The sequence below is a fragment of the Grus americana genome, chromosome 1 (genome assembly GCF_028858705.1).
Source record: "Grus americana isolate bGruAme1 chromosome 1, bGruAme1.mat, whole genome shotgun sequence".
Lineage (NCBI taxonomy): Eukaryota > Metazoa > Chordata > Aves > Gruiformes > Gruidae > Grus > Grus americana.
In genome coordinates, this window is record NC_072852.1 from 151,233,540 (window position 1) to 151,260,776 (window position 27,237).

Below are 27,237 nucleotides of genomic sequence, written 5' to 3' on the forward strand. Positions count from 1 at the left end.
GCGCCTTCCCCCTCCAAGCGGGAAAACCCCGGGCGGGGGCAAAGCCCCCCTCGGCTCAGCCCCGACACCGCCCCGCAGGATGGGCGGCCGTGCCCCGGGGGCTGCGGGGTAGCGCGGCGGCGGAGCGCAGGTGGGGCGGCGGGCGACGCTCCCCGACGGCGTGGGGCGGGGGGCGGGCGGGGAGCCCTGCCGTGGGCGTGGGGCGGGGGTGCGCGGCCGCGCCGGGCGGCGCGGCGCCTCCACGGAGCGCGGCGTGCGGAGCCCCCCGGTAGGTAGGGCTAGCTCCGCGGGTCGGCTCCGCGCAGGGCTCCCGCGGAGCCGTCGGGAGCGCGGACGGGTCTTGCCGGCGCGGTTGTGTGAGAGCGATCGCGGAGCGGCAGGGCGAGGGCTGGGAGGGGGCTCCGGGAAAGGCTGGGTACGGGGCAGCCGCTGCTTACGTCTGCCGGGGGTTTTCCCCCGCTGCAGTTCGTAAACCTTAACATTTCTGCCGTTCGACAGCTCTTAAGCTTTCCCTTTACTTCGCAACTTGCGAACGAGAATAGATTCCATTTCCACTGCTGGACATCTCAATGTTGCAAAAGAGAAAATGCAGATTTTTAAATACGGGAGATGATAGAGGAAAAGACTCAGCATTCCAACACAAAGACTCAGAAGATGGGTTTTGCTGTTGTAGCTATTACTTATCCCTAGTTCTTAAATAACTTAAAACAGTTTTGTGGCTTATCTTCTGACTAAATAGAGACTTTTGTAATAGCCCACATGGCCAAGATCTTCTCTCGTATTCCGTGTACCAAACTCTTTCTTGACTGAAGAGTTCCCAGACACTGGGGGCTTGGTGACACTAAAAGAATTCAGTGCTCAGTAACTGATTTCTAAGAATTGCATAGCTTTCAGCCACGTCATTCATTTCCCTTTGTGATCACAGGTTGCAATTGTTGATTGTTGATCCACAGGCACTTTAATTGGCATGTAAACTTAATTTTGCTTACATCCGAAATACTCATTTCATAAATTCACCAGAACAGTCTCTTTAATAGCCATCTGAGTTTTCATTGTACACTGATTCTAAAAGCATCTGACCAGATTTGTTAAAAGCAGACGTATTGTTGCATTCTCTCCAGAGTTCTTAATGAAATAGCGATCAAAGAAACAGTTGGGACTTCGACATGGCTTTCCATTTGGAGGGGCTGGTGGCCATAGTTGTATTCTACCTGGCTATCCTGGCAGTTGGGATATGGGCTGCTTGGAAAACCAAGAACACCGGCAGCGAAGGAGATCGCAGCGAAGCTATTATAGTCGGTGGAAGAGACATTGGCTTGCTAGTTGGTGGATTTACAATGACTGGTATGTAAAAACCACTCTTTTTTTCTTCTTTTTTTTCTAACCAGCGTATAACTTGTCAGTTTTCCATCTGAATGAAGAAGTGTAATCTGAATGCTGAATAATGCAAAAGGCAGAAAAAATATATACTTTTTTTTTCCAGTTGCTGCTAACATTTTTTTAGTGAACAGACAAATGTAGCATCAATATAAAAGCAACAAATATTGTAAAATCATAAAGGAAGAATATATTATGTTTCTTATTCATTGCTTTCATATTCATCTGTAGATCGGATATGTTTTGGACACAGGTATAGAATTTATATAAATTAATAAGAAATCCAGTTTTAAAATAACTGTTATTGTTGTTAAAGCCATCCAAATTGGTGAGTTATTTTTGTTTAATGTGAGTAAAACAAAGTTTATATGCAAAAAGATATGAGGAGGGGGTGCAGCATCAATTAAGAATAAGTTTCTGAAAGAAAATTGGCATAAGCAAAGTTACTTTGCGAATTCTTTTAGCTTCTTTTACAGCAGTTTGGCAAAATAATACATTACTGTGAATAGTAATATCAGTAGGAAAAGCCTGGGCGAAGGAAGAGTTTTCATTAATTTTGTAAACAGTGCTGTCTGACTCCCAGAGCCACTTCAACCAGGTGTCCTACCTGGGTAAACAAGATATTCACAATATGGTCCAAAATCTCAAGTCTTACAGCTAACATATGGTATCAATACAAAAATGCATTATAAGAAGAGTGAATTGGCCCACCATTTTTATTTAAGCAATTTAATTTCTAAGCATGTGTTGTTGTTGTTATTGTTATTGTTGTTGTTATTATTATTATTATTATTATTTCTAAATCCTATTCAGGCAAAGCCCTTTCAATTGCCAAATTAGATTTATCAGGTTATATTTTTGTTTTGCTGTTTTGCCCTGTTCTGGTTTCACAATTATCTAATAAGGAAGAGACACATAAAAACTTGGGCCAAAATTCTATGTTCTTTAATCGAGACAAATTCCCATCCCCTTGCAGGGGCATTTTGCTCATTCAAAGACTGAATATTTGGATAGTGAGTAAGGAATGTTTGTAAAAGTGAATAAAGTTTGAATACAAGCAGATATTCTACTTTTAGCACTTTTTGCTATAATTTACTGTATCGCATATCCATTGGCTACTGAAGCATCAGATGCGACAGGATTCTGCTCATAGCAAGAGCTGGTTTGACTGTTCTCTGTTGAAAGAAATGTTTTCAAGAGCACTGAAACCAGAATATTTTGCAGAGATATTGCTCACCACAAAACTGTAATCATTAGATCGGGGGAGTGGAGACAAAACAAGACGTTCCCTGCACAAGTGGTTATGACTAACAGCTTTACCTGCGGAAGAAGACACAAATTCTGGTCTCCTTAATCCTATTTTATGGAATATTTTTCATAACAGCTGAAGCAGAGATGAGACTTGAACTGGGGCTTCCTGTATTGCAGACAATTTCTATAACCACCACAATTCACACCCACGCAATTCACCATGCAAGCTCTAGAGATGCCGTAGTACATCATCTCTGCGGTAGAATATCAGGCTGATCCTCAAGCCTTTGCACAGCTAAAACAGTCATGGATTTTATACTATCAGGGTTCACGTACTTTCTCACCTCTACCTTCCATAAATATGGCAATTAAAGCTTGAGATGGCAAGTAAGTTACACTTTCAGTTTTAGGAAACCACACCTGGCACACAAAGTGTGGGCACAAGTCCACAGAATCAGGGGTTAGCTGGAGTTTTGTCTCGGTGAGGGTGATTGGGATACTTAGTTTGTAAAGCCGTAACTAAATAATTGTGAAATTAAGCTGATCAAAATCCACAATAATTTTTACTAAATAGTCACATTATTCAAGGGCGTATTTGCTTCTTTAAAAATGATAGATGCAGATTTTGCACCTCATAACCATTCCTCCAGAGATATATGGCTATTCCAGCATTCTCTTTGTATTGTACAGCTTTAATTGTCTAAATGTGAATTAAAGAGCAAAGCCCACCCCATAAAAGGAAAACAAGAAATTTTTAAAGATCTCCAGAAAGGATATTGTTCGTATGGACATGAAGTATTTCGGGTTATGAGATAAGGCCTAATTCTGTCTTTCTTGCCCGAGACAAACACTACCATGTTCCACGGGTATTGGCTATGAAAATGGTAGCAATTTCCAGGGCTACTTCTAGGGGAGGATGACAGAACTCAACTTATAAATTTAAAATTAAATTCAGAGCATAAGCATTGTGACTTCATAGGGACAGACTCAAGATTCCTGAGTAATTATAGTTGATTTTCTAAATGGCATTGTAAAACCTTAAAGCAAATGCACTACCTATGAATAATGGCTATGGACATGTTTGGATTTATACCATGATCCTGAAGAAGCGGCTGTATCAACTAGCTACTGAAATGCCTAAACACAAAGCTTGTTGAAGGCTGAGTGTGTCTGCAATTATGAAAATAGAAAGAATGAGAAGCTTGAATTATGGATGGATCACAACAGCTCATATTAAAATGAGCTATCATAGTACCATACTAGACATGCCTTTAATCTATGTATTGTTCATACATAATTATAGTTAAAAAGTTGCATTAAATATTAGCGTTCCTTAATTTGAGGGTCAAGTTCTTAAGAAGTGATATCTGCAACAAACTTGACTCTTTTCTGATTTTGGCGATTGAGTTTAAACCCCAAAGAAAATATTTGAGATTATATAATTGAATGGTTACAAACATGACCAAGAAGCTAATAAACTATTGATGTTATTTTTTCATATTTGTTGGATTGAGCTACATATCTTTCCACAAGAAAAAAAGAAATATTACAAAATTCTATTTTTTTGTAATCCTTAGGTCAGGATTTTCATTTTACAGAACCTGATGAGTTGATTCAATAATTTGAGTGCTCAGACAGGGGATCATTCACAAAGTGCCAAAAGAACTGATTTTCTAATATATATTGATATATATAAAGAAATCTGAGATTAATTTCTGTGTTCCTCATATGAACTAGGAGCAGAATTGCACTCCATATCCTCAGTATTTGATCATTTTTTAGGGTGCATGTTTTAAATGGATGTTGGTATTTGCTGCATTTTTTGGTCCTTCAGACAGTAGGCAAAGAGAGGATTAAAATAGATTACCACATAAGTGTTTCCACAGATTATTAAATTTTATATTCCTTTTGTCTGATTTAAAAAAAAAAAGAATTTCACCAAAAAAGGTATTAAACTAACTTTAAATTGTGGCTTAGCAAACTGAGGATCAGAAAATTAATATCTAAAGTTGAAATCCCATCCTATCATATCCCATTATTTCTTTTCTAATGTATTTACTGTTGTCAATGTACGTGCTGACTACCCATTCACCCCCTCAGAAAAAGGCATATAGCACCTTCCTAGAGCTCTGGGGTCCTTGGCAGATGTTCCAGAACAGCGATGTGCACACAGAAACTAATCAGCAGCTATTTTTCAACCCCCAATCCAGATATCAAGAAATCAAATTGAAAATAAGTGCTAAATCCTGCATTCCACCTTACCCAGCAATACCAGTCCATAGGGCATCGTTCCCCTTCCGCCAGGGGAGGGCAATGGCCCCTGCAATGTCACACAGAAGTGAAGTGACCTGCCCCCCTCCAGAAAAAAGCAAGGTAGTTAGGCACAGCATCCAAGTGCCCCTTGGAGAACACCCACCACCTCAGTAGCAACCCCCGGCAAATCAATGCCGATGTTGAAGACTCCTGGCACCACAGCTGCAGCAATGCTGGACCTCTGTCCTTGACTATGGGATATTACTCCCCATGTGGAAGTGGGTGTCATTCATGCAGAATTCACGCTCATGCTTTTACCAGGGAAGGAGACAAATACAGTTCCCTTTCTAAATATTTACTTGTTATTGCATGCAGGTTCTTACAACATATTCCATAAGTCTGTGCTGCTTGAGACACAATAGACAACACGTATCCCAGGTAGTTATGGACTCAACGGTCAATGGATCAATGTCCAGGTGGAGATCAGTGATGAGTAGAGTCCCTCAGGGGTCCATATTGGGACCAGTATTATTTAACACCTTTGTCAGGGACATGGACAGTGGGATTGAGTGCACCCTCAGCAAGTTTGTGGATGACACAAGCTGAGTGGTACAGCTGATACTCTAGTGGGACAGGATGCCATCCAGAGGGACCTTGACAGGCTAGAGAGATGGGCCCAGGTGAACATCATGAAGTTCAGCAAGGCCAAGTGCAAGGTCCTGCATCTGAGTTGGAGCAATCTCAAACATGGATATAGGCTGGGTAATGAGTGGATTAAGAGCAGCCTTGCGGAAAAGGACTTGGGGGTATTGGTGGATGAAAAAATGGATATGAGCCAGCAATGTGCGCTTGCAGCCCAGAAAGTCAACTGTATCCTGGGCTGCATCAAAAGCAGTGTGGCCAGCAGGTCAAGGGAGGTGATTCTCCACCTCTACTCCACTCTTGTGAGACCCCACCTGGAGTACTGTGTCCCCCAGCATAAGAAAGACAAGGACCTGCTTGAGTAGGTCCAGAGGAGGGCCATGAAGGTGATCAGGGGGTTGGAGCACCTCTCCTATGAGGTCAGGCTGAGAGAGTTGGGGTTGTTCAGCCTGGAGAAGAGAAGGCTCCAGGGAGACCTTATAGCAGCCTTCCAGTACTTAAAGGGGGCCTACAGAAAAGATGAGGAGGGGCTTCTGAGGCAAATCAAAATGTCATTACAAAAATCTAGCACTTGTAATGATATGCCTGCCCTTGGTCAAACTGCGGAGACAGATTTATAAAACTTATTATACATTAGAGAAAGTCAAGAACTTTTTACATGGAATCTGCAAACAGGAAGAGATAAATTTTACTACTGAATTTGTTATGAATTATTTTTGCAGATGTAATCACAATACATTTCTGCGTTGGAGATTTTCTTTCATACATGCTGTAGGTCCCAAATTCTCAAATGTAGAAACTTCCCTTCAAGGTAGAGAATCAATTCATTAAGGGTATGAACTTGGTATATTAAAAATACTGCTGTTTTTTATAGAGATAAGATCAGAAATATTACAGATAGCACAATTCAATTCTGGAATATGTCTTCAGGAAGCACAAAAATAAAGGAGTCAAAGTTTAGAACTTAAATAGCAACACAAAACCACCACAGTCCTATATGGAACTACAGCATTTAGGGAAGTCAGACTTTACTAAATGTGCTTCATGTAGCCACAATTTAAAATTTAGCAAGGTTTTAAGGGCAATTTTTGTTTTCATGGAGGGCCTAGTAAACAATGCATTTGTTAAACTTGTCTAATTAAAATGTTTTGAGTTCTCCCAGCTGGGATGACTTTATCACTGTGTGTTTATTGTTCTTCTTCAGATTCCCCCTGACATCTCTCCTTCATTTGGAGTAATACAAAGAAAATGGTAACGGTTAATGTGTTGATGTGTTTCATTCATTGTAAACAAGTAGTGGGGGACTCAGGCCTCACATCTGACTATACAGATGACTGACACCTTGATGATTGTCTCAGTCCATCTGACTTCTTTTTCATATGCTTAGGTTGTAAGTTTTTCAAATTAGGACTATCTTTTATAGAAGGATACCATGTTTGGCACTTGTACAGTACATATAATAAAAAATAGCAATATTATAAGTGATGACAATTTCATTCTACAGTGTGGGACATTTTCTTTCTGTATGCACATTAAAGACTTTTCCATCTCTTTTTTTTCAGCCACATGGGTTGGAGGAGGTTACATCAACGGGACAGCAGAAGCTGTGTATGTCCCAGGCTATGGTCTAGCTTGGGCTCAGGCACCCATCGGATATGCCCTTAGTCTGGTTTTAGGTAAGCAAAGAACTAAAGCTAATAGTGTCTCATTTTAAACAGTTCTGATGACTAGTCCATAGTTTGAAATGAAACAACTAGGATCTGATAAAAGGATATTGAGGTAAAGTGAATCCCTTCTGCTGATAGATTTGGCTATTAAAAAGAAAAACAGAAAATCACTAAAAATAGTTTCATACCTTAAGTCTCCTGAATGCTTTGGCAAGACTCGATTATTGCAACCACAGTGATCAACGGAGGTCACAATCAGAAAGGTTTTGTTGTGGGATTTTTTTAAATTATATATAATATGTTTTAAATATTCAGGTTTTCTTTAAGTGCCTTTATGATCTGCAACATGATAGTATCAGTGAACCTATAAATATTGGAATATCGGAATTCAAGAGTAGCAAATACCCTTTCACGTTAGGGAAGTGCTTATACCTTACAGATCCTCACCAAGAGTCTAAGTAACTTTTCTAATTTTGTGTAGGAAATCTGTAATAGAACTGGTCTATTTTCGGAAAATTGGACTAAGCATCCTCTCAAATGTGATACAAAACTCCAAATCATATGCAGGGTCAGAGTGTAAAATACAGATGGCATTATAATTTTTAATGCTGTGGCCCCTAATTCCTGAAATGTAGCCTCAGAACTTCCTTACTTTTCTTAAAAATAATAGCAATGCAAAATTTCTCATCACGTCTCAACCACGTGGAGCAGCTCGCAACAAAAGTATTGCCTTGCAAGCCATGATGAGTACTCCAGGAAGTTGTCGGCTACATCCTCTCAGTTTGTGAACAGATCATGTCCCTAATGCAACTGTGGATGCAACTGTTTAAAAAGAATGTTGTTACAAAAAAAGATCCCGTGTTTTTCATCTTCATTAAGGCGACTGGTGTATTAGCCTTTCTAATAATACTTGACCTCTCAGTCTATTTTGAGTCTTTTCCCATGGTCCTCCCACCTAGGCTGTCCCTTTGTTTCCTTTGGGTGCTTATCCAGGTCTTCTTGCCCCTTTCATTTTTATCCCATACAACTCGGTTGCCCTCTTGACTCTTGTTTTGCATCAGAAATGCTGGCCTATGGCCTGTCCTGGTTCTCCTCTCTTCCCAGGTAGAAACCTTCCCCATTGCAGATATTCCCCTCTGGCACATGTGGGCCAGCTCCAGTTCCAGTAGTAGTTCCCCTCGCTGAGAGCAGCTTTATTTCCTGTAAGGAAAACAATAACGGTAAATGTCTCCCTGGAGATCAGTTGGTGTCATTATGAGGTCACGAGGTTCATCATCCACTGATGTCATTAAGCAGTCGTTAGGATTGTAGGCACAAACATCTCCTGACTCTCAGCCTCTGTAGAATTGACACAAATTAATAATAGCCCAGAAGGAGCTGAGTTAGCCTCTCCTCTCATTTCCAGCTATTATTAAAGATATCCAGACTTTTTTCCTGGAAATTATAATGGCCACCGCAGAGAAACAAACGCTGTATCATGTGACCATACATGTGTCTGCAGAACACAGACAGGAAAGCATTTCTGTAGGCATGATCTGTACATGCAGATTTGGGAGGAGGAGTTGTTTATATCCTTCTTTTTAAAATAATCAAAATTATAAATACAAGGCTAAAAGAAATATTATTGTTTCAGACTGGAAGGAGTTAAGATCTATTTAATCTCCCTCTTAATTCAATGCTGTACTGCGTACCACTTTTCCTAATTTTTCAAGCAATTTAGTTTTAAAGGTTAGAATATCTCCTATTTCCTTTGACAGATGCTTGAACATCATAATAGATTATAATACCAGTGATTCCTTTTTTTCTTCTTTTAGTTGTCTTTTGTAATGATGACATAATGGTAGAACAGGATCCATAACCAATCCAAGAATAGTAAAAAAATGCTGGAGGGTTTCTGCATTCAAACAACCTGCATAAAGACAATGTTAACATAAGCAGTATAAATAAATTGTGATTGGTAAGGCGGTGCCTTCTGTTCAGGGAACTTAATGAAATGAAGAAATACGAGCGATACAAGGCAATACATAGAAATGTGGAAAAACTTCTGTACGATGCGATCAATACATTACATATCTTGTAATGAAGAACCTAATTAAGGGTTGCCAAATACTGTACAGTAGGTTTTATTGGGAACTGACTGGTTTTCCAGGGGTTTTTTATTGTACCTTATACATTGCATTTCAGCAGTTTTACTGTGGTAGAAGTCTACTTAGTTATATGCAGGTCTGAACTACACAGGTTTCTGTACAAAGGCTGTTTCAGCTTTCCTGAGATATCATTGTCCTTTTTTTTCCCCAGCCAGAAAGAATTTTGAGGACTGTACATTAGAAAGGTGAGGCCTTTGCACATTTATGTACATATCCAGCCCATATCCAGGCAGAGAAGAATTGCGATGCATAAAAATTTCTGAACATGCATAAGTGAAATGTGTATGACAAATGTTCAGGGAGCCTGACACCTGCAGAGCCCATAAGGCATGTGACCTACCCTGCAGGTGTAGTAAGGTTGATCTAAGCATACATGATAAATCTGAATTGTCCTGAAAGAATCAAATTTGCTGCGTGTACATTAAGCATGTTTGAAGTCGTATTTCTGATCCAGGAACCCCAGACGGTTATAATTTTACAGTAGGACCATGTGAAAATTCATGCTGGGATCTGCTCTAAGAATGAACAGGATAGGTAGAAAAGCCATTCCCTTAGCCTGATCCAAAATTAGACAAACCTCTGACAGCATCCGTAATAGCAGATTAAGTAAACTGAACCAGACAAAATAAGACAAACTTATTTTTCATTATCAGACCATAGACATCAAAGGTGTGGATGTGTTTATGTAACTCTGTAGACAGCTGTAAGGTAAGAATTCTCAGAAGATGTTTTAACTGTACTTATTTCTTTAAAAAAAAAAATCAAACCAGTAATACTGATATTTTGTGCCCTTAACTGACAATCAATGTTTTGCCCCTTAATGGCAATGCATTCCTCCACTGCAGCTGGTGTCTTATGCTACTTTTCTTTGTAGGTGGTCTTTTTTTTGCAAAACCCATGCGATCCAAAGGCTATGTGACAATGCTAGACCCTTTTCAGCAGCTTTATGGAAAAAGGATGGGAGGGCTACTGTTTATTCCAGCTTTAATGGGAGAAATGTTTTGGGCTGCTGCCATCTTCTCTGCCTTAGGTAAGGAATAAGCAGTATAAATAATAATTTTTCACAGGTGGAAAAGATTAAGAAAATCAGAAATGCATTCTGGCTTGAAATGCTAACTATCCTTGCCAAATGATTGTGTGACAGTTCTCAGACCCATGCTAACTAGTAATTAAACCTGGTAATGGTATCCCATTAATTATTTTGGTAATGGAAAGACATGCAAGGTCTCTATTCATTTTCAGGTACCTTTAAGTTGTCCCCTTTCAAAGAGCATGAAAACATTTAACAACAAATTTCTTTAATTGTGAGGGTGACATGAGTGATTGCAAGTATCCCTTTCATGTCAAGACTGACCCAGCTTCTTTCTTACACCATTGAGATCACAGAAGCCAGTCAAAATTCACCTTAAAGATATGAAATATTATTGCCAATGCATCTAAAAAAATAATCCTTTGCATATAGGAGACCTACATATACAGAACTTTCCATAGCACAAATAATAGAAGTAAAACAGATGCCAGTAAATAAATTGAAGTATTATCCAATCTAAAGGGCTCTCTACTTGGCAAAATGAAGAAAATACTTAGGATTCAAGAAAGGATACAGAGAATTAGTGGAATTATGACTCAATAGGAAATCACCCAACTACTCATACAGTCCTGAAAAAAAATCAGTTTCCAGGGTTTTTAATTGTATTTCAGGCCTGAATTTAGCAATCCCTCCAAGAACTGAGAAAGCCCTTGAGTTGAAGCAACAGTAGTTGACTTTTACCAGCTAATCATACTCATAGTGCACATGCATGTGGTAATGCTTTCTAGCACAAGCTATTTTAAACAGAAAAACTTTGAAGGTACTCTCCAACTGTGCTCTGATGAACTGCAAAGCAATGGGGAGCTTGTTTACCACAATTTCATCACAAAACCCTTAAAGGACTAAGAACAAACTACATGCTGAGGTGATAGCAGTTGAATAACTTGAAGAACACTCTGAGTATTTGGAATATACTTTCTTTTTGTTGAAGAATCTGTGATATTTCAAAGCAAGTGATGTGAACACCTTTCTAGTAGGTTTATATTAACAGCTGAAAGTTAAAAAATGTCAATGACTATAAAGGTCATCAAGGGTTTTGATTTTAACATTCTGTGAATAGATCTAGTTATATTATGTATCTTAATTTGCACATCTATCCTCACTGATGAATATTTAATCCCACTACTCTTCACTTCTTGATCTTCCTCATGATTCCTTGCTTGGCAGGGTTATAGAAGGGAAATATAGGGCTTCCAGCTTGTGAGAGAGGTCTGAGTTTGTAATCCTTAAACATGTAAACTTTGAAGGTTTACTGTACAACAAAAAACCACCTGGCAGCTCTCAGCAGCTCTTATATACCATACATCATATTGTGTTCTGTGCCAGAACTCTACCACCTATGGGGTCAAGAATATCCATCTACAATATCTGCAAGTACTAAAAGTTATTGCAACATGTTTTGTTTAAATTATCCTAATTAGAAGAGGATTTTTTTAAAAAGCATGGTTTTAAAAGACTGTAATCTCTTGAAATAGTCAATACATCTAAGGGAAATGTATAACCATCCTGATAACTGCTGTAAGGGCAGTGTAGTAAGGCACAAGCAATTCAGGAGGTTTCTGACAACAACTTCCTCACACAGATGATCAGGGAGCTGATGAAGGGAGGTGCGTTGTTGAAGGAAGAACTAGTTAGGGATGTGAAGGTTGGAGGCAGCCTTGACTGCAGTGTTCATGAGATGGTGGAGTTTAGGGTCCTGAGAGGAGGGAACAAGGCAAAAATCAGGACCGCAGCAGTGGACTTCAGGAGAGTAGAGTTTGGACTCTCCAGGAAGCTGCTTGGACGAATCCCATGGGAGACAGCCCTGCAGAGAAGAGGAGTCCAGGAGAGCTGGTTGGTATTCGGGAATCACCTCTGCAAGCTCAAGAACAGTCCATCCTGACAACCAGGAAAACAAGCAAAGCTAGAAGGAGACCTGCATGGATTGAAAAGGAGTTCCTGACTAGACTCAGACATAAAAAAAGAAACATTGAAGAGGTGGAAGCAGGGACAGGTGACCTGGAAGGAACACAAAGACACTGCCCAAGCGTGCAGAGATGGGTTTAGAAAAGCCAAAGTCCACCTGGATTTGAATCTGACCATGAAGGGCAGCAAGAAAGGCTTCTACGAGTATATAAATTAAGGAAAATGTGGACTGGTGTTGAATGAGATGAGGGATTTGGTGGCAAAGGATATGGAAAAGGCTGAGGTATTCAGTGCCTTCTCTGCTTCATTCTTTGCTGGTAAGACCAGCCTTCAGGAATCCCAGGACCCTGAGAAGCCTAGGAAAGCCCAGGGCAAGGAAGGCTTGCTGGGTGCGGATCAGGTTAGGAAACATTTAAGTAGACTGGACAGACACAATTTCATGGGACGCATCCTGCGAGTGCTGTAGGAGATGGCTGATAGCATTGCAAGGTGTCGTGGTTTAGCCCCAGCTGGCAGCTCAGCACCACACAGCCGCTCACTTACCCCTCTTTGCCGGCGAGATGGGGAGGAGAATCGGAAGAAAAAGGTAAAAGTTGTGGCTTGGGATAAGGACAGTTTACTGGGACAGCAAAGGGAGAGGAAAATAACGACAACAGTACCTAGAATAGACAAAAGGGGTGGTACACAATGCAATTTCTCACACGACGACCCAACAACTGTACACGACCACACACTCATACCACACATTCAGACTGTCCAGAGCCGCCCCACCCTTCCCCAAGTAGCTCCCCCTCAACTGTGCTGCGCATGACATCATATTGTATGGAATACCCCTTTGGCTAGTTTAGACCACCTGTCCTGGCTGTGTCCCATCCCAGCTGCTTGTGAAAATTAACTCTATCCTAGCCGAAACCAGGACACAAGGACACTCAGTAAACTTCTGAAGACTGTGGTGAGCAGGGATGTTCCTGAAGACTGGAAGAAAACAATTGTCACTCCCATCCTCAAGAAGGACAAGGAGGATATCAGGAACTAAAGGCTGGGCAGCCTCATGGCCCTAGGAAGGTCGTGGAGCAAATACTCCTGGAAACTACTTCCAAACAAATGAAGGTCAAGAAGGGGATTGGGAGGAGTCAGCATGGATTAATGGAGAGGAAGTAATTCCTGACCAACCTGACATCTTCCATGATGACCTGACTGGCTTGGTTCATGAAGGGAGGGCAGGGCATGTTGTGGATTCCAGAAGGGGCTTTTTACATTGTTTTCTGTAATATCCTCATAGACAAACAGATTAAGTACAGACTAGATAAGTGGACAGTGAGGAGGACTGAAAACTGGCTGAACTGTTGGGCTTAGAGGGCTGTGACCAGAAGCATGTAAGCCACCAGGTGGCCAGTCACCAGGTGTGTACCCCAGGGGCCAATAATGAGTCTTGTATTGTGTAATGTCTTCATTAATGACCTGGTTGATGGGACCAAATGCACCTTTAGCTAGTTTGCAGAAACTAAAAACTGTGAGGAGTGCTGATAGACCAGATGGTTGTACTGCCATTCAGAAGGACCTCAACAAGCTGCAGAAATGGGCCAACAGGAACATCGTGAAGTTCAACAAAGGGAAATGCTAAGTTCTGCACCTGGGGAGGTACAACCTGGTGTCCCAGTACAGGGTGGGGGCTGACCAGCTGGGAAGCAGGTTTGCAGAAAAGGACCAGGGCGTCTTAGAAGGCAATGAAGTTGACCAGCAATGAAGAGGGCTGGAGCACCTCTCCTATGAACACAGGCTGAGAGAGTTGAGGTTGTTGAACCTGGAGAAGAGAAGGGTCCAGGGACACTTTATAGCAGCCTTCCAAGAAAGCTGGAGAGGGACTGTTTACAAGGGTATGTAGTGACAGCACAAGGGGTTATGGCTTTAAACTGAAAGAGGGTAGATTTAGATTAGATATAAGGAAGAAATTCTTCTCTATGAGAGTGGTGAGGCGTTGGAACAGATTGTCCACAGAAGTCGTGGATGCCCCATCCCTGGAAGTATTTAAGGCCAGGTTGGATGGGGCTTTGAGCAACCTGGTCTAGTGGAGACTGCCCCTGCCCATGGCAGGGGTGTTGGAACTGGATGATCTTTAAGGTCCCTTTGAACCCAAACCATTCTATGATTCTATGATTCTATGATTACATGATTCTATGATTACATGATTAATGTGCCCTTGTGGCTAAGAAAGCAAATGGCATCCTGGGCTGCATTAGAAGGACCATTGCCAGCACGTTGAGGGAGGGGATCCTTCCCCTCTACTCAGCACTGGTGAGACACATTTGGAGTGCTGGGTCCAGCACTCCCCAATACAAGAGATATGGATGTACTGGAGTGACTCCAGTGAAAAGCCACAAAGATGATTAAGGGACAGGATATCTGGCATATAAGGAGAGGCTCAGAGAGCTGGGACTGTTCAGCCTGGAGAAAAGAAGGCTCAGGAGATTTTTTTGTCACATGTAAACAATTCAAGGGCACTTTGGAAAGATCAGTGGACACTTGTCCCTATAGCTGATGCCTCCTCTACCATTCCTTCCTTGGTCAAAAAGGGCTAGCTCAGAGCATAAGTGAGATAGAAAACGGTGTGATATATTGCAGCAGACCTCCCCTAGACCTAGCCTGTACTGCAATGATACACTTGTTCCCACATGGCTGCAATTCACTGAGGGAAGCTTCAGCTGTCTGTGCGTATCTGCTGTTCCCCAGGCAATACAAGGTAATCTAGTCCTTACAGACCTTGCACGGTGTAAGGAAAGGCTGTTGGGACCTTTCCTTCCTCCATTTGATAAGAACTTGTAATATGACAGATGCTAAACTTAGACCAACAGGAACCTTCCTTTTCCCACTCCCTTGTGCAGAAGATAGAGGGAGGAATATCTTCATACTGTTGCTGTCAGACTGCGTAGCAGACCAGTACCTGTATATGTAACTTAACAAAGGAGAGCCTTCTCATCAGACATACTGCGACATACACTAACATACAGTGTTTTGTTTTTCCCCCATAGGTGCCACTATAAGTGTGATCATTGACATTAATGTCAATATTTCAGTCATCATTTCCGCCCTAATTGCAACTATGTACACGCTTGTGGGTGGGCTTTATTCTGTGGCCTACACCGATGTAGTTCAGCTCTTCTGCATCTTCCTGGGACTGGTAAGTTTGGCTTTTTGTCCCTTCTTTGTTGAGGACTTTGCCCTGAGCATTATGATGATTGCTGAGACCTATTGCCCAGCTTCGGTTTTGGAACTGTCTTCACTGAGAGCGCAAAGAAGGCATATCTCTACTCACAGAGAACTCACTGACTTTAAAGAGTCTGCATTTACATCAATGTATAGCCCATGCTATACATTGACAATAATGCTGACTGAGAGGCCCAAATCTTCGGCTTTTTTCCAACCAGTCTGATAGTGCAAACACTCTTGCACTTTTTCCTGTGGAGTATAACTCAGAATAGGACTGGAACTGACTCCTTCCCTACCTGTCCGCAGGACTGTGGCACAGGCACTGGAAGGAGGCATAAGACATAGGAAGCAGTCAGTAAAGCAGTCCAGAAACACTGGTATTGAACTTGCAGAGCTGATACTCTCCTGCTTCTCTTTCCTGTAGCTGTCACCTACTCACGCAGCTTTAAATCGCCTTCTTGTTTTTTCCCTCATTTCCCTCCACCGTCCTTGGAGACCATCATATACGAAGTCTCACCAGATGACCTTGCTGTTTGAATATGGTGGTATGAATGTCCCCTCATCAGCTATGAATGATATGCTAGTGGGGAGCCTTTTCTTTTCTTCACTGCTGTTCTTTAAGCCCTACTCTGAAAACTGTCAGTGCAAGGGGCTCAGATCACAGGGGTGCAATCAGAGAAGCTGCTGTCTGTCTTTGCCAGTGGCAGTAACAGATGGTCGCAGCTGTGCAGAGATCTGACACAGGCTGAAATAAATGGTGTGGCTCAAGGTGAAGGAACTATACGGCACCTTGGGGACCCAGAGTTGTTTCTCGTCTTTCACCGGAGTTCTTGTGCAGCTCTAGGGAAATTGCTTCAGCCAGAGCTCACACAGGTGGTCACTAACCAACCCTGTGTGTGTCCTCACTCTGTGGCATCCTACCATGAGGCCTATGGCCTTATCTGCAGAAGTGCTAAGCATTCCCTGTTGTAACTGTCTTCATGGGAATGGTGCTAAATACCCTGAAAAAGCAAATCCAAGTTCCAGCTGGCCACCTCAAATGAGAAATTATTCCAGATCTTCTTCTCTCATACCTTTGTTCACCTGCACAGTGGGGAAAATATGGTCTCCTTCCCTAACATGCATGTTAAAATTTGTGAACCATTCAGTTTCTACAGATGGTGTGCATTACAGAAATTCCCAAAATTGTAGATAAATCAAAATACAGAAATGCTTTTCCAATGAGAACAACTCATGCACTGCTAAAGACACTGATCCCATGGGAATAACAACATGTGATCCTGTATTAAAGGCAACATGAACCTGAAAGGGAGGAGAAAGCAAATGAAGATTGTATAGCAGTCTTCTAAATGTTTGGATCTCTAGCTTTAATAGTGTTATTTTAATTCTGGTCAGGATCTTTATGTAATTTCCCATTTAAAATGAACAGAAATAATGTCACGTAGGTGGAATCATATTCACAATCTTGAGAGTCATCAGTGGGGCTGGAAGCCTCAGATAGCATCAAAATGGTCATGCTCTAGGTGACGCAGTTTTAGATGAGATGGGACACCTTCACAGTAGGTGTCACAGCAGATGTCACAGGCTCAGGTATCCCAGCTTCCCCCCCAGGCTCTGGAGCAGTTTGTATTCCCACTGGCACAGAGCTTTACTGCTCATTCCTCTAATGTCTATTCCTCTCCTGCTACTTACCCAAAAGGCGATGCTTGTTGTGATCACTTCTGTTCCCTACCCTGGCTCCTCAATTCAGCCACAGCTTCTTCCTTAGGCTTCCATAACCTCTACCCCAGCCACTCCATGTACTTCCCTGGTTTTCTCCTTACAATTCCATATAGCCTCTCTCCTTCCCTCCTCCCTCTCCTGTACCCACAGCTGCAATTCTCAGCTCTTTGTCTTTATCTTGCCCTGTGAGTCTTTCCCTGATCCTGCACTCTTCATCTGCTTACTGACTCTTCATCTCATCTGTATCATTAATTCCCCATTATAAACTCTTTGCCATTATGTAGAGTCCTTTTTTCTGGTTTCCAATCACATGAGATCCAGGTCTTTCTAGCTACCTGCTACTTCCACCCCCGAGCTTCAAGTCCCGACATAAAGTCCCAGTTTCTACTTCACTTCCACAAGCCTTGGTTTTATTTGCCCTCCATCCAAACCAGTGAATGTCCTACTCCTGATAGAAAGGGCTCAACGAAGAAAACGAGAGAGAGGAGAGAATTTGGGTCTATGTCTATCTTCGTAAGTTAAACAGTGCCAAGGTGAAAACACAGGATCATTTGTAGCACTTAATTGTTAACACAGTCCTGGCACTGTTTTGTCACATGCCAACTGGTATTTTCCCAGATAATTCCCAGGAACAGTTGAGGGCTGTTCTTTTTGGCAGGGAAAGGAGTCTAGATGTATGGTTGCGAACCATCACATGTCAGTGAACTGCAGAGCCAGAGAAAGTGTCTTGACTTGTTTTATTTACTAATGTAGAGGTAGCCCTTAAGACCACAAAATTGCTAGGTTATTGTCAGGAACTGGAATGGATTACAAAAGTTCATAATGCATTTGCAATACAGTCCCTGTTAAATCCTGGGCTGTGGCGTGTAGGCTGCAGGTGGACCTTTAGAAATTTACCCTACTGAAAATCTTAGCTAAGTATGTGCAAACTGCAGCTCTTCAGAAGCTCATCACTTGGACATGTTTGAGATTTGAGATTCACAAACAAGAATTAAAAAAAAAGCATTTGACATCCTTGTTCCCCATTAATTTCTCAACAAGCATTGCATAACATGCATTAATTTTGACAATGTGTTTGGTTTTCCCTCAAAATATCTTGGAGACAGTTGAAACATTTTGGAGATCTTTCCCAGAAGAGCCCAAGCAGACAGTGAGAAGGGAATCTTTCTGTCTAAGTGCTTAAATTGGCAAAGTTGTATATGTAACTGAGAACAGAATAATATGGTACATGATAAATAACCTGAATAATACGTAGTGCAGCAAAACATAACAATCATTCATATAATCTTTACACATTATTGCAATAGTTGTGCGACAAAATAGAGGAAGATGTTTGATTTCTCCCCTCCTTGCTCCCGTTACCCCATACAATTAAATGTGATCAATTGGATTGTAGTAATCTGTGTGTTTTGGATATCATTGGAGCCTTAAAGATGCCGTGCTTGTGATGGTCTATTCCATATGGCATAAAGCCCGGTTTTTCTCTCAGTAGGAGCTACCGAGGTTATCCTCGTAGAGAGTTAGTGAGTTACACCATTGCAAAATGAGTTGGAAAGTAAATGCACAAAAAATCAGTTGGTGAAGGAAATGAACCGCCTGGCTGAAGCTGTCTCTGGGAAGGGCTTTTCAACTGATTTTTTTGGCCTAGATCAAAAGCAGAGCCTGAAAATAGTCAAGAGTCCAGAGTGAAGTCACCCTCAAGGCAGAAAAGTAACACTGGGCTATTGGGTGTTCTGGAGCAAGAGAGATGGAGGTTCACCAACAGCACCCCTATCTTATCATGATATAGTTTTGTGTTGAATTAAAAACAAATGCCCAAGCCTTCAGGTGTGTTTGTGATGTCTCATGCCTGTATACTGGCAAATCCTGATGCTATTGCACACAAATTTATATGCAGATGTTTCTCTACAGTGTGGTCCAGGAAAGAGTGTAAAGAACATACATGGAGTTTAGGGAAAACAAAATGAAGATGTATAAATGCATCTTCCCTGCTGATTTAGCAATTTACACTGATTAATTCTCTTCTCATACTCACAGTCTCCAGTACAGAGGTAAGGTATCCATTACCCAGATCTCTGGATTTCGGAAATGTTCAACCAGCACATAACCTGACTTTTCTGGAAGTCAGCTCGGCAACTTGGCACTTGATCTGTAACATGCAAGAAGAAGAAAAACAGATCAATGTTAATATTAAAATTTCAGAGATTCAGACTGCCTTCTTTAGACCTGAACAAAGTGTTACTCTTTGGTTACAGTGGATCAGTGTACCCTTTGCGATGTCCCATCCTGCAGTGACAGACATTGGGCTCACAGCTGTGCACCACGTGCACCAAGCACCTTGGCTTGGATCTATCAACTCACTTGACATTTACACATGGCTGGACAATTTCCTTTTACTGGTAAGTGATGTCTTGTATGAAGCATTTAAGCACTCCCACTGTGTTACTGTGACAGCTGAAAATAATAGTCTAGTTAAGAGTTTCCAGCAAACTGAAAACTTTTACCCTCCTGACTCCTGCTCAATATTTCTGCACATTTGAATGATTTCAGTGAAATATCAGTAGAATATTGTAGCACAGCTGTCAAAGTCAGCATTGCCAGGAATGCAATTTAAATATCATCAGGCTGAAAGAGTTGACTTATGCTAAAATTAATTAAAAGTGTGCAGCTAATACTGATGTCATTCTTGGCAGAGGAATTTATATATTGCAGAAGGCAATAAACATGTTATACAAATGATTAAATATGCCTTAGGTATAGGTGATGTAGAAAAAGCTTAGCAGAGATGGATGGATGGATGGATACGTACATGCACATATGCAAAAATGAACTGGAGGCTTTCATTATTTAATACCTATATATTACACTTGGGAATGGTGGTTATTAAGACCTTTCCATTAGAAGATCTAGCAACACATGCTAACATTTTTCATTCACCGTGCCCCTGCGAAACTCTATACTTTGTATTACCATGTTGTACTTTGGGATTCCTTTCTCTGTTTTGTTTTGGTTTGGGTTTGTGGTTTGGTTTGTTTTGGGTTTTTGGTTTTTTTTTTTGTTTTGCTGTGTTGGGTTTTTTTTAAATAATCTCAACCAAAAATCTTCAGAGTTTTCTCATAATTGGGCTATTAAAATATATTGTTCTATCCAGCTTAGGTTTTTTAGAGATTCTCAGAGAGCCAAAGTATGACATTAGCTTAAGCAGATGTATTCTGTCTGGTAAGCCTGAAGGTTTCATCTCTGCTGATGGCCAAAGGAACGCTCTGATGTTGCCACATTTTCTTTTCATCTCATTTGTTTCATTATAGCTCAAGAAATTTACACAGGCTTGGAAAGCTTTGTTAAAGGAACGTGATTAAGGCTGCAAAGGAAAACAGTCATAAATAGCAAGCTGAAATCAGAATTGCTCATGAAATATTCATTTGGTCCCTGTGTGTGCATGAAACAAATATGAAACACCTGTATACACACTATTTGGTCCAAATGCCTCCTGCCTCGTTTAGTGTGCAGAACTGGACTGTGCACATTTAGTGAGCAATTTGCTTCATTTTCTTTCCACGCTGTTTTGTCATAAGCACTTATTTACTTAGTGGAGGCTATTCAAATCCTACTCTCAAGACAGAATTGTTAGCACTTGGTCTTTCCACCTTTGATAATACTCTTTTGTATCATATTTTGCAGACATAATTTTAAGTCTAATCAGGATCTTCACTGTTACATACCTAAAACAAGAGAAGGGTTGCTACCGTAAAAAGAAACTTTCTTTTACTGCTTTGTCTTTAATTTCCATTGGTATCATATTTGATTAAGACAGTGAGAGAACAATTTTTCAGATTCTTGTGTGCCATCTATACAGAATGTGTTGCCTTGTTTTAATTGCCACACAGATTCATAAAGGAAAATAAAATCTTGCTTCCAAATCCTATCAAAGACTAATCTAATTTTGGCTGGGGAAGGGTACTGGATTCTCCAATGTGAAATATGACAGTAGTATTTTATAACCTACTGTAAGGCTTTATTAAATATTTATGCAGCTCACAATTCTTAGGGATTACTATGTAAGTGCAAAATGTTGTTGCTAATCGTACTAAGGAATAACGTCCAGAAGAATGGGATTTAAGTGGACTTACGAAGTTTTAACATTACTTGTGAGAATGAAAGCTACAGCTATTACTGACTGACTGATATTCAACAAATAAATGAAAGAGCAGCAACACGGCATTCAAGTGATGCTTCTACATGCTCTCTATATGGTGATAGCAAAAAAATCAAGAGTTAGCCCCCAATGACGGGATGCTGCCCATTGTGTTTGCAGACATTAGGAGGAATCCCATGGCAAGCGTATTTCCAGCGAGTTCTTTCTTCGTCTTCTGCCACATATGCCCAAGTTCTGTCATTTCTGGCTGCTTTTGGCTGTCTTGTGATGGCTCTTCCTGCAGTACTCATCGGTGCAATTGGAGCATCCACAGGTAAATGATTAAAAATGAATACTACAATTAAATGTGTGAAAACCCTACAAAGCTTATGTCAGATATAATCTAGCCAGGTGACATCATTAATCAACTCATGACTTCTCCAACTGGAGACTACACTGAAAAATAATATTATAGAATGTTTCTCCCAGGGGAAATTGCTCCTGCCCCAGTGGCTGAGATAACTCATTTTGCACATTCTAGGTATCTACAGACATAATATTTCTATTTAATGTTTGAGTTAAATTCTGATATTTTTATTTGGTCCTAACAGTACTAACTGAAAAGTAACTGTGTATGTTCTGTGGTCATTTATCAGAAATTTCTTGTCTTGACCAAAACATCCTTGTCAAGTTCTTTGTCATAGTGAGAGTGATCCCCATCACCGTGACCATGGAGCTAAACTGTTAGAAATGTTCTGTTAGAAATGTTTAACACATGGCTTTGAGGTCTCAGTCTGCAATCCAAGAGAGTATTTAAACACATCACAAAAAATCATGGATCCCAGACTTTATCTATTGATGAAAATGACACTTACGAGCAATGCAAAGTTTTAATATTAAACGTCCTACTGGAGAACCACAGGCTGTGGTGAGACTTAGCTTAGAGATAAGGAAAAATGCTGAGCAGAATTAAATCTGCCTAACAGAAATGCCATCGGTTTGGCCCTAGCAACAGTTTAGTCTTTGAATGTGAATGAAAATGTGGCAATATGAATAGCTCACTGCACATGAAGTCGAGAGATGCTGTAGCTCATGACTACTGATGTTACTAATAACATACTGGTGTCCATATTGCAGCCTGGAACGAGACTGAGTATGGTGTCCCTGACCCCATGTCTAAAAAAGAAGCAGATATGATTTTACCGATCGTGCTCCAATACCTGTGCCCAGTCTATATCTCATTCTTTGGCCTCGGTGCTGTATCTGCAGCCGTGATGTCATCAGCTGACTCTTCAATTTTATCAGCAAGTTCTATGTTTGCTCGGAACATTTACCAGCTTTCTTTTCGGCAAAATGTGAGATTACATTTTCATTTTTACTTTTAGACAAAATTTTAGGTGAGACCTTAACTAGGTGATGCATAGACTGTAATTTCATAATGGAACACCTCTTTTGTTTTCCTGCCTATGACTAGAAAAAGTATAGCATTTCATTCCTAGCCGTGTATTGAATAAACTGAAAGTCATAAAAATATTTATGGTTGTGACTGATGACACAGGTGAAAAAGCTAGCTCAGGGGAGGCAGCTTTCTAGAGTTCTCATGGCACTGCAGTTTATCCAAATGGCTCCTTATTATTCCTGCAACCATAAATTTTACTTAAATCCTTAACAAAATGAGACATCTTTCTGAATTATTGATTTATCAGGAAAACATTTGACAACACAGTGGGCTAGTGAGTTGAAGTTTTTCTTAGGAAATGGAGAAGAAGAAATTCTGATGCTGACAGTTTTTTCTGGTTGAGCCATTTTGTGCTTATATTTAAAAGTTATTTCTAATATTCTGCTGTTGGTTTTGGGGTTTTTTTTCTTTGACACATTATCAAACTTTTCCTTATGCTCAAAGATTAACAACCTTGGGAATGGCAACCATAACCCTTGAGCTTTTTTCTCTGTGCTTGAGATGGAGATAGAAACAGAGATAGAGACACTAGTTTGTAAATATTGAATATGTCATGCCAAATTTCCTTTTACAATGCAGTATTTTATATCGACTATGTGCATAAATGTAGGCATACATATATTGCCATAAAAAAACACTTAACACTGCCCTTTTTTTTCAGGCTTCAGACAGGGAAATCGTGTGGGTCATGAGAATCACTGTTTTTCTGTTTGGAGCGTCAGCAACAGCAATGGCACTGCTAGCTTCGTCAGTGTATGGCCTGTGGTACCTCAGCTCTGACCTTGTTTATATCATCATATTCCCCCAGCTCCTGTGTGTGTTATTTATTAAAGGAACCAACACCTATGGTGCCATTGCAGGATACCTATTTGGCCTTGTTCTCAGAATAACCGGAGGAGAACCGTACCTCTACCTTCAGCCCTTGATCTACTATCCTGGCTGCTATCCAGATGAAAATAATATCTATATCCAGCGATTCCCATTTAAAACACTTGCTATGCTTACCTCCTTCTTTACTAACATTATAGTCTCCTACTTAGCCAAATACTTATTTGAGAGTGGGACTTTGCCACCAAAGCTGGACTTCCTTGATGCTGTTGTTGCCAGGTACAGTAGAGAACACATGGACAAAGCAACGCTTGTAAAAAGTGACAATATCGTATTAAATGAACTTGCACCTGTGAATCCACGACACAGCCTAACTTTGAGCTCAACTTTCACAAACAAGGAAGCCTTCAATTATGTTGATTCAAGTCCAGAGCTGTCCAACACTGAAGATGATAATTAAAAAATCTGGTAGCCACAGGCAAAGCAATGTGAAGCAGGATATTCTGCAAAGAATAGTAAGAGGCATTTTATCAGAAGAAAAGCAAGAACCGGGAATGAAGTGCCATTGCACCATTCTTTACGTTGTTTCTAGCAGCAGAGGCATCCCATAGGAGGAACTCTTTTCTGTTATTATCTAACATGTTGGATTAGACCATAGAGTGTTTACCAAAAGATACACTCAGATCCCATTCTTTCTACCCAGAACTACATACTGTGTAATTAAAAAAAAATATTTACAATTGAAAATATAGGTAGCAGAAAAAGTGCAATGGTTAATTAGCTAGGACGTTGTATTAAGAGATTATAATACAGTCACTCTGAAATACTATCAGTCAACATTTTATTGGCACAGCTATAAATGATTTCTCACTAAAGAGCTAGTTGCTTGAGCAAAGACAGATAGAGAACTTCCCTGGGGTTTTGGTCTGGTCGGTTTTTTTCCTCATAAAGAAATTCAAACAATACAAATCTAGTATTTTATTGTTTGTGTAAGACAGCAAAATGCGCAAATAGTAATAAATTCCTTATAGGAGTGCTAAACATCATATATTAATTTAAAAAGTTGAAATGAAGTCACCAGTTTAAAATTACATTATACCTAATGCAAGACAACTTTAAGCAAAGTATGTTAGTATAGGTGTTCTTTTTTTCCTGTGGTTAGTGGCTGTCACCAATGGAGGATAACAAAATTTTTAAAGCAATAATTGGAGTCAAAACTCAGCTTGTGAAAAATGACAGAACTCTCATAAACTAAATAGAACTTTTCAATGTTGAGAAAAGAAGCCTTGATTTATCATCAAAATGAATACTGAGCAAAGCAGTCTGACACCAAGCAACTGCAGCAATGGAACAAATATTAAAAAGTAAGGAGAGTCAAGAAGGCTTGCAAAAAAAAGATGAGAGGGTTTTCCACAGGGAAAATTCCCATTTTTCACTTAATAAAAAAGTATTCTCAAAGACATCAAAAAGTCTTTTGGTTGGACTTGCTGGTATTACTCTGTAAAGTGCAGATTTTCCATGGAAAATCACATTTTCTCAAAAATTTGATTTCCCATGGGAAAAACAGGCTTGCTGGACAGCTTTCCACGTCTGTAGTTGTCTACCTCTGAAAGCAGCAGCAGCTTGGAGGGGAACTGAAAGGAAAGCTGAACCCACAAGCGTAGTGAAAGGCGCAGCGGTGTCATCCACTGAATGATGAACTCCTTCATTGACAACAACCCTCCTGGGCCGTCACGGTGACTCTGCAGAGCACCAGCAGCGGCCAGGCGCAGACGAGACTTCACTTATGAATGGCAACGCTGGCCAGAAGCAGCAAGGCAGGGAGATGAAGCCTCTTCCAACTTCGCCCTGGCCAGCAGGGAACACGCAACGTCGTTTCCATTTGCCCAGGGCCGAGATGATTGTGTCTGTCCCCATTGGTATGTGCCTTTCACAGTGGGAGATCTAATAGCTAGATTTCTGTACAATTAAGAGTTATGCTCCAATAATTCTTTTTAATATCTACGCATGATGCAAAATGTTCAAGTGAAATCCAGATATCCTCCTGTTGCTGGTCACTGGTGAAATTTCTTTTTTAACGTTCACAGCACGAGGAGCTATACTGGAGGACAGGAGATGTAAGAATAGGTTTTGCTGCTAAAGGAAGAAGCCATCGACTTGTGCGTTCAACGTTGACATTAACTTTCACAAGGTTGAATCCTTAGATATGTTTTTACTCCTTTTGTGGAGTTTTAACAGCATATAGATATTTTATACATAGAGAAAATTAATTTTAGAGATGTGGATTTTTTTTCTCCGTACACTGCATTTAAAAATAACACTGCATCTCATTTCTGAATATGCATTGTGAACTGTGGTACTACTGTGCTAACAAATATTGAGTGTGCTCTGGGGAGAGGGAATCAAAATCAGGATCTGCACTAAAAACCCAGAAGAGCGAATATAGCAAAGAAATGAAAAATTCCTGCGGGGTGAGTCCATGAGCCACTGATAAAATTCAGGGTGCTGAGGATCTCTCAAACCGGACGCAAGCTCAGCAGTATTCATTCTCCCATGAACCATGGAAAAGAGAGGAGGAAAGAGATTGCATAGAAGAAAGAAAGGGGAGAGCAGAGCCACTGCTGAATTATTATCAATTTCTGCCCCGAATCCACTAGCCTGAATCCCTTCTTATGAGAAAATATCAAGCCACAGTCTTGCTCTCTTACATAGCCAATGACTTATGCTGCAGTTCCAAATTAAGTTAGGGGATCCCATCTTACAGTCACCTGTAGGTCTGCCTGAAATTTTTCTCTTACTTCAGTTTTGTCTTGGAATTGCTAGAATTTCACTATGAGCAGCTACATAGTGGCCAGATGCTTTGAATGCAGCAGCATTTCTGTATTATTTATTTCAAAATTCCCAATAGTGGGAGGAGAAGGAGAGGAAAAGGGGATTCAGCTGGAATTGTTTAAGAAATTTTGCTTGAAAAATATAAATCTCTCATTTTCCCTTGTATTCCCTTATTGCCATAAAAGCATAAAGGCTTTTTTAATGCTCAGAAATGAAAAAGTTAAGTGAAAAATTAAAATGCACTAGTCCAAAAATTTCAAGCCAGATGCTTTCAACATTATCAGAATATTTAATACTGTTTATTCTATGGAATATTTTTGTGAAAACACTGTGATTTCACACAAAGTATTCCTGTTTAGATGGAGCTATTCATTCTCTGGCAGAAAATGGTTCCAACAAAGTTTTCCAGCCCTCTCTGGAGAGTGAAAGTTTATTGCACTTTTACAAGCAGCACACTATGGAAGCTTTGTCATGCAAAAGACAGAAGTGGCACTGAAGACTGTTCATTGTGTGATCGTACCTCTGCTTTCCACGTACCAAGTCTCTGCGTGTGTTTTTGCTTGAGTCCAAGAACGGCTGCGGTGGTTGCGGTGGTGGGCTGCATAGTGGACAGGACAACTCCAGAAACCAAACCGAACAGCCCCGTGCAAAGTCTGTTTACAAGTTTTATTGCCTTAGTTCAGCTATCCTACCATTAAATTTATACAAAGCTGTTCATATAA

The 27,237-nt window shown here is 40.6% G+C and overlaps 1 protein-coding gene across 1 annotated transcript; it reads left to right on the forward strand.

Moving 5' to 3' along the window:
* Positions 1–27,237, forward strand: SLC5A7 (solute carrier family 5 member 7). Its single transcript, XM_054830532.1, has 9 exons — positions 1–130; positions 1,122–1,344; positions 7,086–7,199; positions 10,212–10,367; positions 15,362–15,510; positions 19,517–19,660; positions 21,577–21,730; positions 22,534–22,751; positions 23,517–27,237. The coding sequence occupies exons 2-9, from the start codon at positions 1,167–1,169 to the stop codon at positions 24,141–24,143; spliced, it is 1,740 nt and encodes a 579-aa protein (XP_054686507.1). The 5' UTR covers positions 1–130; positions 1,122–1,166; the 3' UTR covers positions 24,144–27,237.

What these genes read in the sequence shown, in the direction of transcription:
- SLC5A7 (XM_054830532.1), top strand. Translation starts at nt 1,167, where the DNA reads ATGGCTTTCCATTTGGAGGGGCTGGTGGCCATAGTTGTATTCTACCTG. An exon ending in TGGTGGATTTACAATGACTG is followed by an intron (nt 1,345 to 7,085) that starts GTATGTAAAAAC and finishes CTTTTTTTTCAG; the next exon opens with CCACATGGGTTGGAGGAGGT. An exon ending in TGCCATCTTCTCTGCCTTAG is followed by an intron (nt 10,368 to 15,361) that starts GTAAGGAATAAG and finishes TTTCCCCCATAG; the next exon opens with GTGCCACTATAAGTGTGATC.